Source organism: Sminthopsis crassicaudata, chromosome 2, assembly GCF_048593235.1.
Source record: "Sminthopsis crassicaudata isolate SCR6 chromosome 2, ASM4859323v1, whole genome shotgun sequence".
Lineage (NCBI taxonomy): Eukaryota > Metazoa > Chordata > Mammalia > Dasyuromorphia > Dasyuridae > Sminthopsis > Sminthopsis crassicaudata.
The window spans coordinates 389,702,310-389,714,878 of NC_133618.1; the positions used below are offsets into that span (position 1 = coordinate 389,702,310).

The 12,569-nt window shown below is 39.0% G+C and overlaps 1 protein-coding gene across 26 annotated transcripts in view; it reads left to right on the forward strand.

Annotated features, from left to right (window-relative positions):
- Nucleotides 1-12,569, forward strand: part of LOC141556822 (protocadherin gamma-C4) — a 179,701-nt gene that overhangs the window by 99,827 nt on the left and 67,305 nt on the right. Inside the window, exon 1 of one of the 26 annotated variants that reach the window (XM_074291628.1) lies at nt 25-3,469. The exons of 24 other annotated variants lie outside the window; for them this stretch is intronic. In XM_074291628.1, coding sequence (XP_074147729.1) covers nt 1,034-3,469 — 2,436 coding nt within the window. In that variant the 5' untranslated portion in view covers nt 25-1,033. One more of the 26 variants, XM_074291640.1, reaches the window with a different exon arrangement.

The following is a 12,569-nucleotide window of genomic DNA, read 5'->3' on the forward strand; positions in this document are numbered from 1 at the left end:
TTATGATATTTTATGTATGAAATGTTATCACTGGCCTTTCAAAATATATAACTATCATTCTATACGCCGATTGCTTTATTTTTAATTATCTTATATAATTTGCATTAAGAAAATAATGATCACAAAAGGTCAATAAGGTCAAATATATGTGAAGCCATGTAGATGAGAATTGAGAAAGTATGTGAGACAAATGTGATCCTCTAGAATTAATAATGGTTACCACTTATTCCTCCATTCCTTAACTTGCACTTTTAAAAATGTGGCCATTGTTGTTTTTCAAAAGTATGTGTATTCTCAGGAATAGTGGTGAACTTGTAGCTTTAGGGATCATTTGATAACCATTCTAGAACTTTTCTACTCATTTAGTATTATCTTTGCAATTTTAATTCTCCAATTTGTGGCTATTTTGTACTAATCTTGATATGGAAAATCTTAACATTTATGGACCTAACAGGCAAGTGACTACATTTTGGCTCAATTGATTCAATTTCACTCAGAGAATTAATAACCTTCTCAGCATCATTTCCTTTTTTTAATGCGGGAATGGGGATTTGAATTTTCATGAAATAAGGAAAAATACATATAGAAAGAGATGATTTTTTAAAAATTCCCTATAATGAAATATCAGGATCCCAGGTATTCTAAAATCATGAGAAAGATTTACATAGGCATAAGTGATCATTTGAGATATAAGGTTTGTGGTCACTGTCAGAGAGACACCGGAACAAAGCACAGAAGAGAAATATATATAACATCAATTTGTTAGAATCTATCTAGTTTTCCTAGAAAGGTGCAATAATTGGTTAGGACTCTGAGCGCCGCTGTTCACCAATCAGGAGGATAAATGTAATGGGAGAGATCCATCCGGATCTTGGCCACTCCTACAAGGGAAAACGCTACGAGATTAGACTCACGCACACCCTAGGAACTGCTTGAACTAGAAAGCTCTCCTAGTCCGCGATTTGACCTCCGAAAGCCGGTAACCCAGAACACAAAGGAAGCAAGGCAAAGCCAATTTCGTTGTAGCACAACCATGGCTCAGGCTGCTCCGAGGCGTCAGGACTATTGGGGCCGAATCCTCTTTTGTTTTCTCCTGGGGATGCTGTGGGAGAACGGAGCTGGGCAGATTCGCTATTCTGTGTGGGAGGAAATGCAAAAAGGTTCTTTTGTGGGTGATGTGGCCAAGGATCTGGGCTTGGAGCCTCAGAAGCTTTCGGAGAGCGGAGCCCGCATAGTCTCCAGAGGTAAGACGCAGCCTTTTGCTCTGAATGTTAGAAGCGGCAATTTGTTGACCGCGGATAGAATAGACAGAGAAGAGCTTTGCCCCGGGACCCCAAAGTGCCTTTTAAATGTCGAGATTCTAATGGACGACAAAATCAACATTTATGGAGTGGAAATAGAAGTGATGGATATTAATGACCATGCTCCCCGCTTCCGGGTAGAAGAAGTGGAAATCAAAATCAATGAGAATGCAGCAGTGGGGACGAGTTTTCCACTTCCGAATGCTAGGGACCCAGATTTGGAAATAAATTCCCTCCAGAATTACCAGCTAAGCTCAAATAGTCACTTCTCTTTGCACGTGCAAAGTAGAACCGATAGGGCCAAGTACCCAGAGCTGGTGCTGGAGAGGACACTAGACCGGGAGGAGGAACCTGTCCACTACCTCACCCTTACAGCCATGGACGGGGGAGATCCTGTGCGATCAGGAACTGCGAGAATCCGTGTGGTTGTTCTGGATACAAACGACAACCCGCCAGTGTTCCCTCAGTCGGAATACAGCGTGAGTGTTCCTGAGAATGTGCCTAAGGGGACACTGCTACTCACAGCCAATGCCACTGACCCAGACGAAGGAGTTAATGGGGAAGTGACTTATTCAGTGAGATACTTCAAAGACGAAGCTTCCGAGATTTTCCATCTGGATTCTCACACAGCTCAGCTCTTTACTCGAGAAACTCTGGACTTTGAGGAGTTTACAGCCTATGAAATGGAAATTCAAGGGCAGGATGGTGGTGGTCTCTTAAACAGAGCTAAAGTACAGGTTACAGTTCTGGATGTGAATGACAACACCCCAGAGATTATTGTCGCTTCTTTAACCAGCTCGGTTCCAGAACACTCACCTCCTGGGACCGTGATTGCCCTTTTAAACGTTCATGATCGAGACTCCGGAAATAATGGTCGAGTCATATGTTCCATTCCCGAACATCTACCCTTTAAATTAGAAAAATCTTATGGAAATTATTACCGTCTGATGACGGTCAGAGCCTTAGACCGGGAGCAGGTTTCTGAGTACAATTTCACCGTGACAGCTACAGACCAAGGGATTCCATCGTTGTCTACAAGCACCCACATTTCTCTGCATGTGGCAGACAACAATGACAACCCACCCAACTTCCGCCAAACATCCTACTCTGCCTACATACGGGAAAATAATCCTAGATCTGCTTCTATTTATTCAGTGACAGCTAATGACCCGGACAGTGGGGAAAACGCCCATATCACTTACTCTATCGAGGAAGATATCATCTATGGGGCTCCACTCTCCTCCTACGTCTCCATTAACTCTGAGACTGGTGTTCTCTATGCTCTGCGCTCCTTCGATTATGAACAGTTCCGGGATTTGCAGCTAACAGTGATTGCTCAGGATTCCGGGAGCCCTCCTCTAAGTAGCAAAGTAACCTTGAATCTATTCATTCTAGATCAAAATGACAACGCCCCGGAAATTCTGTTCCCAACCTTCCCAACAGAAGGTTCAACAGGAGTAGAATTGGCTCCTCGTTCTGCAGAGCCAGGCTACCTAGTGACCAAAGTTGTGGCAGTGGATGGAGACTCTGGACAGAATGCCTGGTTGTCCTATCGTCTGATCAAGGCCTCAGAGCCAGGCCTCTTCTCTTTGGGACTGCACACAGGTGAAATCAGGACCGCTAGGGCTTTCCATGACAAAGACTCCCTAAAGCAGAGTCTAGTGGTGGCAGTCACCGACAATGGGGAACCTCCTTTATCTGCAACAGTTAGTGTCACAGTGGCTGTGGCAGACAGCATCCCAGAAATACTCTCAGACCTTAGCAACTCAAAGGCCTTTGAGGACCAACAGGACACAAGCCTCACACTCTATCTAGTCATTTCTGTGGCTACTGTTTCCTGCTTTTTCTTTATATTCATTATAATCTTATTGGCACTTAGGCTCCGAAAGTGGCGGATTTCCAAACTGTTGGAATCAGCCAATGGACATTTTTCAGGGCTTGATGCCTCACAATTTGTTGGCATTGATGGAGTTAGAGCTTACCTTAAGACTTACTCCCATGAGGTTTCCCTCACCATGGATTCTCAAAAGAGCCAGATGCTTTTTCCTCAACCCAACTATGCAGATACTTTAATTAGTCAAGATAGTTGTGAGAAAAAGGACTCTGTGTTGGTATCAGATTGTATACCTGGTACAGTTTTATTACAAAATGAACAGCACTGTCTTCAGGTGAGTTTCCTTTCTTTTTTTCTTTTTCTTTTGGCTTCTTTGACAAAGTATTCTGGTAATATGCAGAATGTGCCTAAAAGAATGATATCTTTAAGCATGTTCAACAGGATAATATACTTGTATTTACCTTGTTCCTCAACTTAAGGGCAGTTTGATTTTTAAAATTGTTTTTTTAATTGAACAGTTGAGTAAACTTTTTGAATCCTTAGAAAAGGTATGTAGCAACACACTTGTTTTTCATTCTTGGAATAATTTTCCTTAAAATTAAATGGCTTCTCAGAAGAGAAGATTTCAATTTACCATTGGTAGAATGAGCTTTCTCAACTGAGAATTTTCTGTATCAAGGATATCGAAGATCTAAACTATCCTTAAAAATTGTTTGAAAACTTAAACTTGTTTAAATGGGGATTCTTTATTGTAAAAGCCATGTGATCTTATAAATGGCTTGGTTAGATCTGAACTTTTGTATTGCTCTAGGGCCCAGCTTCTTAAACCATTTTAAACCATTGGTTGTCATTCCAGATGGGGTCTTGTAAGTAAATATGGGGGTTATGAGTTGTGATTTATTATCAGTAAGTGGTTGTTTTGTATACCTATTTAAATACCTAGAGTCACATAAAAATTTCTTGGGAGGAAAAGGTTTGTGAGTAGAAAAAGTTTAAAAACTTGCTCTAAGGAATGTCTCTTTGAACAGTTGAATGATTCTTCTATTATTAATTTGGGTTTTCAAGATTATGTTGGGGCAGCTAGATGGCACAGTGGATAGAGCACCAGATTTGAATTCAAGAGGACTCGAGTTCAAATACGGTTTCAGACACTTAATACTTCCTAGCTGTGTGACCAGCCTCAGGAAAAAAAAAAAAAAAAAAAAAAGATTATGTCATCTCCCTCTACTATTTCTCATTCGTAAGTTTGTTTTTAAGTCCTGTACATATCTAGTGTAATGATCTAATTCTTTTGAGATCAAAAGAAATCCTTATTTGTTATGAAAGCCCCAAAATTGTCTTTAGCCACTCAACCTAAAGTGTCTTATGTGCCATTTTTCTTCCTTCAGTACTGAAGGGATAGAATAAAAATGTGATATTGTTGATGAAAATAGATAGTTATAAAAATTATGAAGCTCTAATGTTATTTTCTACCTATCCATTGTCACTTCATCTGTGATTAATCTTGACATGATATTTTTTAGTTAGGACTCATGACAAATTTTCTACAGATTAATTTTCACCTTCACATCTTTTTAGTTTTCCATAGCTAGTCAGTGGTTTGATCACACACAAATATTTCTGTTACATCAATAACCTTTTATTTATCCTTTGTAAATAGACTATCAATGATTCTGTCCAATGATGAATAACAGACATATTTTGTAAAACCCACTTTGTATCACATACATTTTAATGGCTCTGGGAAATGATCTATTTGGACAATCATCAGTGCTGATTGAAAACCATTTTTCCCCTCATCTTGTCCAAATTATGTCTATATTTTCCAGCAATTTTCCAATGAGAATTAATATAGCAGAAGTCTTCTCCAGTTTTTGGTTTGTTTTACGTTTTGTGCAAACCGGATTGTCATTCAAATTGTCCATCTCTTATCTCTCACTCTCACTATACTATCCAACTCTACTTTTTTTGAATGGTATCCTTATACCCCATTTTGCATATAGGAGATAATGGAAATTCTACTTCTACTATCAATCATCATACATTTCTCCACTGATTTTTGTGCAACTTACTTACAACTTGAATTTTTTATATGTCCAAGGATTCACAACTAGTTATCATCGATAGGGAATTTCTAGTTTGTCTTTTTTGTTATTGTTTTTAGATGGGCTTTTGTGCTAGGATGAAGTTTAGGATCATTAAAAAACTTCTCTCTTAAAAGCAATTCATTGTTCTCTCTTCCAACTCATTCCCATTTGTAGTGCATGACAATAATCATTCAATTGTATATCATAGTCTGGGGGGTGGGGGGGAGAGGACAATTTCCCAACCACTTACATATAAATTGTTAAACTGATCTCTTTGGAGTAGTCATAGATTTTATTGAGAATGCCTTCTGATGTTCTGATGCTTGGTGCAATTAGCACAATATCATCTGGAAACAGAAACATTTGTAGAGAATCTCTCTTCTTGAACTTTTTGCAGAATGTTCTCCATGATAATATAAACATCTTTATTAAATATATTTCTTCCTAAATCACATCTCTTGACATTTTAAAATCAAACATTTTAAAAAACAGATATCAATCATTGTTTTTATCAAGAAACCATACAAGCAAGAGATGCTTTGTTGAAAGAAGACTTTTTAAGGATGGATTTTGTTCTGTGGAACCAAATTTTCTTGGCTCAGCAGAACAAAATTTACACACACACACACACCCATACAGAGAGAGAGAGTCAGTGAGAGAGACAGAGACAGAGACAGACAGAGACAGAGAGTAATACATATACACACAGATCTTGTATTCTGTGTACCATTTGTGTATTTGTGTGACTTAAGATAAGCTCTAATATAGATAATATTGTGGAAAACCTCCCTTTTCATATGTGATATTTCCATCATAGATACATTTTGGATAGATCATTCTCATAAAGATGTTATGAACATAAGAAAGTCAAATTTTGTGTTAGTGGTTATAAATGCCCAAAGCATTTCCCACCAGTTGTTTATAATATTTTTCCTCCCTGTGGTATCTTGTACAATGATGTATCTCCAAATTGTTTGAGATTTCTTCTGTTTGTACCTGGTCTAGTCCAGTCAGCCACTCAACCTAAAGTGTCTTATGTGCCATTTTTCTTCCTTCAGGTACTGAAGGGATAGAATAAAAATGTGATATTGTTGATGAAAATAGATAGCTATAAAAATGATGATGATCTATTTTTTGCCTATCCATTGTCACTTCATCTGTGAATAATCTTGAAGTGATATTGTTTAGTTAGGACTCATAACAAATTTTCTACAGATTAATTTTCACCTTCACATCTTTTTTAGTTTTCCATAGCTAGTCAGTGGTTTGATCATACACAGCTATTTCTTTTATATCAGTAACATTTTATTTATCCTTTGTAGATAGACTATCAATGTTACTTTTGTAATATTGCTCAGTGTTTAACATGTTTAGAGTCCTCTATCTCTTTTTCTATAGAAAATGTTAATGATCTATGGGAATGAGGTTTTTGAGTAGAGGTTTCTCTTTGAGCCTTTGATCTTTGAGTTTATAAATACAAAATGAATTTTCACACATCTGTTCTTCAACCTCTCCAATGCCCAGCTACTGTATTAAGTATGAATATATACATTGGTCTTAGTGGAGGAGCTGGTGACATTTTTCTCAGAATTTCTCGGAGTCTTTATTCTTGATAGCAGATATTGATAGCAAGTATCTTCATGGTGTTTTTTTTTTTTTTTCATGCTTGTCAGAAGCACTGCAAGATGATGGGGCAAAGTATGGTTCTAACCTTACTTGGACTCAAGATGAAACTTACTTTTCAAACTCTTTTGCTTTTCCTTGAGGCATTTTTCTATTCAGTCACAATTTAATTTTGGATTTTGGTTCAATTTATGATAAAAATATCATTAGCGGTTCAGTTCAGTTTTCATAGTAATATGCTTTTTGGCCAATGAACAAGGACCCCATATTTAAAGTATTAACAATCAATAATTCATGAATAACTCAAATGCTATAATTCTTCACATCTTCTGACCCCATTTCTTTCACTTCACCTCAGTTATTGTGAAAACAGAAAGAGGCTTGTAATCTCTATGTGTGCTCTAAAAAAATGTAACTGGCTTCTAGGAAGTCATTATGAAAAGAAGTGTTATGGAGTGGATTCAAATATTGAGCTAATCCCAAAATGTAGATAAATCAATATCATTCGCTGCCCTGGCTCTGCTCTTTCTGTTCATGAATGACAGAATAGAATTCTTTCCCTTAATACCTGAAACAATAAATTTCACTTTAAATTTTATTTTGCTTGTTTTAGACTTAGATAAAAGTCAATAAAATAGAAATGAATCTCATATTTAAAAAGAAAAAATATTAAAATGTAAAGAAATCAATAATAAATGTTTAAGTTAAATAGGATGTGCAATAATGTTGTCTTGAAGACAATCTCAATCAAATAAGGAGAAAAAAATCACACACATAGAGGGGGAAAAGGGGAAAGAGAAAAGATGGAAGGGAGAGGAAGGCATGAAGGAAGAACAAAAATGTATACTAGGATAGTTGAGGAATAAATGGAAAGAGTTTTTATTTGCTACTGGGTGAAATTAAGGATTGTGTGTGCATATGTGGGAAAAGGACTTGTCTCTGAGTTGTCATATAATTGAAAGTATCTGCTGAGACCAACAAGGAAACCTAGTGCTATGTCCTACACACTTAGGAGAGGAAGAGCAAAGATCATGGAAAATATAAAGTATTAATTTGATTGAAATGAGAAGTGTATGTCATTGTGCGATGGATTTGAAGGCTGTATTTAGGAGCTAGTGTTAAACATAACAAAATGAATCTTTGAAATGCTATTAGTAATATTAAATAATGGCAGCTAGGTGGCGCATTGGGTAGAAATTGGGCTTGAAATCAGGAAGCCTCATCTCAATAAATTCAAATCCGATCTCAGACATTATAATGTATGATTGGGCAAGTCATTTAACACTGTCTCGGTTTTTCGTCTGTAAAATGAGCTGGAGAAGGAAATGGCAAAACATTCCAGTATCTTTACCAAGGAAACCCTAAAATTGGGGTCAGAAAGAATTTTAAAACAATATATTAAATAAAGGATTCCTTTAAACAGGTGGGGAAACGATTTATAATATGTATGACTTTCCAGTAACTTATACCAAATATATAACAATGTAATATTCTTTCAGTATATACACCTGAAATATCCTCCCTCCTCCCCAAAAAAAGTATTCTAATAATAAAATAAAAATATTAAAAACTACATCCTTTCCCCATTGCTATTTGCTCCATTTTGGAAGTCACTGATTACTTACACTCATTACCTGAAAAACTGACAGTCTAAAACGACCAACTCCACGATCACAAAGTTTGAGGATTCTCTTGCCTTTGTTCAATGGAATGGATCCTCTGGTAGCTAATCAAATATTTGGAAGAGTTACTTCTTGCAGTTCATCAAATCAGACTCTGAGCGCCGCTGTCGACCAATACCGAGAGAAAAAGAATTGGAGCCAGTTTACTGCAGGGTAATTTCCTGCAGAGCCATACAAGATCACATCACACAAGATAAACGGCACTTATTTTGGCTCTCTGCTCCACCGATCCTTGCCCAGATCTTCCGGATTCACCAGAAACACCGATTAAAAGTACTTCTTTCCAGCGGATTCTTAAGAACTAAGGGAAATATACAAGGCGAATTCTCGGGACTGAACTGTAATCCTATCACAGAAAGTATGGGAAGGAACGCAGCACCCAGGGATCACCTACTGAGGTGGCAAGTTCTATATCCTTTCTTCGCTTCTTTGTTCTGTCGGGCGCTTTCTGAGCACATCAGCTACTCTATTCCTGAGGAATTGGAGAAAGGGTCTGTGGTGGGGAATCTCGCTAAGGATCTGGGGTTGGATGTGCGGGACTTGCCGGCTCGGGAGCTGCGAGTTAATGGAAAGAAGCAGCATTTTGCGGTAAGCACTCAGAGCGGGGAATTACTTGTTAGGGACAGAATAGACAGGGAGCAATTGTGCGGAAAGAAGCCTGTGTGTGTCCTGACGTTAGAAACTGTAGCTGAAAATCCCTTAAATGTTTTTCATGTAAGCATGGTCATACAAGATATTAATGACAACCCACCTCATTTTCCTCAAAATATCATCAATTTACAGATCAATGAACTTGCCCCCAAGGGCTCTCGATTTGGGCTAGAATCTGCTGTAGATCCAGATGTGGGTGTCAATTCTCTACAAAGTTATCAATTTAGCCCTAATGAGCATTTCTCTCTGGTTGTAAAGGAGAGTCCCAATGGTAGGAAATATCCAGAGTTAGTCATGGAGAAATCTCTAGACCGGGAAAAGCAGAGTTCCCATCACTTGGTTCTAGTGGCTGTAGATGGAGGCAACCCAGTTTTAAGTGGCACCGCTCAGATCAGAATCAACGTCACTGACGCGAATGATAATCCACCAGTCTTCAGCCAGGACTTCTACAAAGTCAGTCTTCGAGAAAATTTGCCCTCAGACTCCTCAGTGCTAAGGGTAATGGCTACCGACAAGGATGAAGGAATCAATGCAGAAATCACCTATTTCTTTAAAATCACAGGGGATAATGCTCTTAATGCATTTCACTTGGATCATAAAAGTGGACAGATAACAACCCAAGGGCATCTAGACTTTGAAAACACTGAGAGTTATACATTGAGCGTAGGAGCAAGAGATGGGGGTGGTCTGACTTCTGAATGCGAAGTTATACTCGAAATTCTAGACGAAAATGACAATCACCCAGAAGTGACGTTTACTTCTGTGTCCAACGCCATTGCAGAGGATGCAGTGTCAGGGACTGTGATTGCCCTGTTCAAAACAGAAGATCGGGATTCTGGAGTCAATGGGGAAGTCACATGCCACGTACAGGAAAATGCCCCTTTCAGACTAGAATCCTCTTCCAGGAACTACTATAAACTGCTGACAGATGGGCCCCTGGACCGAGAACAGACCCCACAGTATAACATTACTGTCACTGCCTCAGACAAGGGAAAGCCTCCTCTGTCCACCAGCAAAACCCTCACCTTGCACATAGCTGACGTCAATGACAATCCCCCAGTTTTCCTCCAATCGTCTTACGTCGTTTACGTCCCCGAGAACAACCCATCTGGAGCCTCCATCACGAGTGTCTCAGCCTCTGACGCCGACCTGGACGGGAATGGCCGAGTGTCCTATTCCATCGTCAGCAGTGACCTGGTTCCTCTGCCTCTGTCCTCCTACGTGTCGGTCAACAGCCACAGCGGAGCCATCTTTGCTCAGCGCTCTTTCGACTATGAACAGGTCCGCACCTTCAAGCTGACTCTGCAGGCTTGTGACGCTGGTTCCCCGGCCCTCTGTACCAATGTTACCCTGCAAGTGTTCATCTTGGACCTCAATGACAACGCCCCAAACATCCTCTATCCGGCCCTGGGACCTGACAGATCTGCCCTCTTCGACATGGTCCCTCGATCTGCGGAGCCAGGATACTTGGTCACCAAGGTGGTGGCAGTGGACGCAGACTCGGGACACAACGCCTGGTTGGCTTACCGAGTACTGCAGGCCACGGATCCGGGACTCTTCAGCCTGGGACTGCGCACAGGTGAGATCAGGACTGCTAGGGCTTTGGCTGAAAGAGACGCCGCCCGGCACCGCCTTCTGGTTTCAGTGCAAGATGGAGGCCAGCCCCCTCTGTCGGCCACTGTGGCTCTGCACCTAGTCTTTGCAGACAGTCTGCAAGAGGCGATGCCGGAGATGAAAGAGGAGCACTCAGATACCTCTAATATCCAATCTGAGCTACAATTTTACTTGGTAGTAGCTTTAGCATTAATCTCGATTCTGTTTCTAGTCACAATAATACTGACCATCATTCTACGCTTTCGAAGATACAACAATCCCAAGACTTTAGGTTGTTTCTCACCAGATCCCTACTCAAAGCCTGCAATCCCATCCAGTTATGAAGATGGGACTTTGCCTTATTCCAATCAACCACCTTTGCCTACAGAGTTAGGAAAATATGAATTCACTTTTCTGAAGCCCAATAACCAAGGTTCTGCAGGGCATAATTTCCTTTCCTATAGTCCTTTTGATGCTTTAGCAAATGATTCTTCTGAAATTCCTAATGATTTGCAGACCAACCCACTTGGCTACGAAGAGGTGAGTTTTTGACATTGTTGAATGTAATTTTTTTCTGGATTTCCCCAGATCTCTTAATTTTTTAGTTGTATGTCAGAAGATTTGAAAGGCACACCTAATTCTTTCTCTCCAATAAGCTATGTTTTCTTTGTATTCGTATTAATGCTATAAATTGCTGCTGTTTTATAATGCGTTTCATGAGTCCAGAGGGTAAATCTGAGGCAGTCTTGTGTGATTTAGGTTTCGGGTACATATTGCTCATTTATTCTCTCTCCCATTTCTAATAGCTACCTCAACACTAAATTAACAGTACTAATTCTTGAAATAATAATTTCATTCAGATTTACTTTAAAAGTCATTTCCAAAAGAAAATCCCAGAAGAAGCTCATTTAGATATAAATTCTAAATTGACAGAAATTAGCCATCGTATGTCTCATGCATATGGTAGAGTTGAGGGGGTTCGACTGCTGGGGACAGGAACTAAGTTTCCAATTCTTCTAAAGCAAAAATCTTCACGTTCTCCAAGGTAGTTTCTACAAACTACTTACAGGGGTGATCGGCATTTGAATAATGCAACTTACTGTGCAAGCTGTTCCGTTCCATATCATCTCCTTTTCTCGATTCTAGAATGAGTGTACATTTGCCTTGAAGAATTTTTTTTTTTTTTGCTATCTTCCCCATTGCCAACCTCAGCATAATCCAGTGTTGTTTTTCCTATTTGCATTTAGCAGATTGGTTTCATAAAATGTATTAAGAAAGAAAATTGAATTTAACACACTAATTTCATAGAATGTATGGCGTGTGTGGGGGAAACAGCAGACTCAACAGCAACAACTAAAGTCATTCACATACGATGTTTCTAATTAGCATACAAAGTCGCTGAAGAACATAAATTGAAATGATCACAAAATAATCACTTACAATCATCTCGCTAAGATAAAGATTGAAGAAAGCTTTAAGGAGACAAAGAAAACTTTCCTTTAAAACAGATATTCATCCAAAGGACCCGTGATGAAAAATACTATCCACCTTCAGAGAGAGAATTAATAAACTCTGAAAAAAGATCGAAGTAAAACTAAAAAACAATTTTTCTTAGGTTTTCTTTTGCAACATGGTTAATATGGAAATGTTTTGTATGACTTCACATACTCAATATAAAATTGCTTGCTCCAAAAACGGGGGGGGGGGGGAATGGAGGGAGAGAAGTTGGAACTTAAACTTTTTAAAAATGATGTTAAAAAATTTTGCATGTCTTCCGGAAATATTTGACGAAACAAAT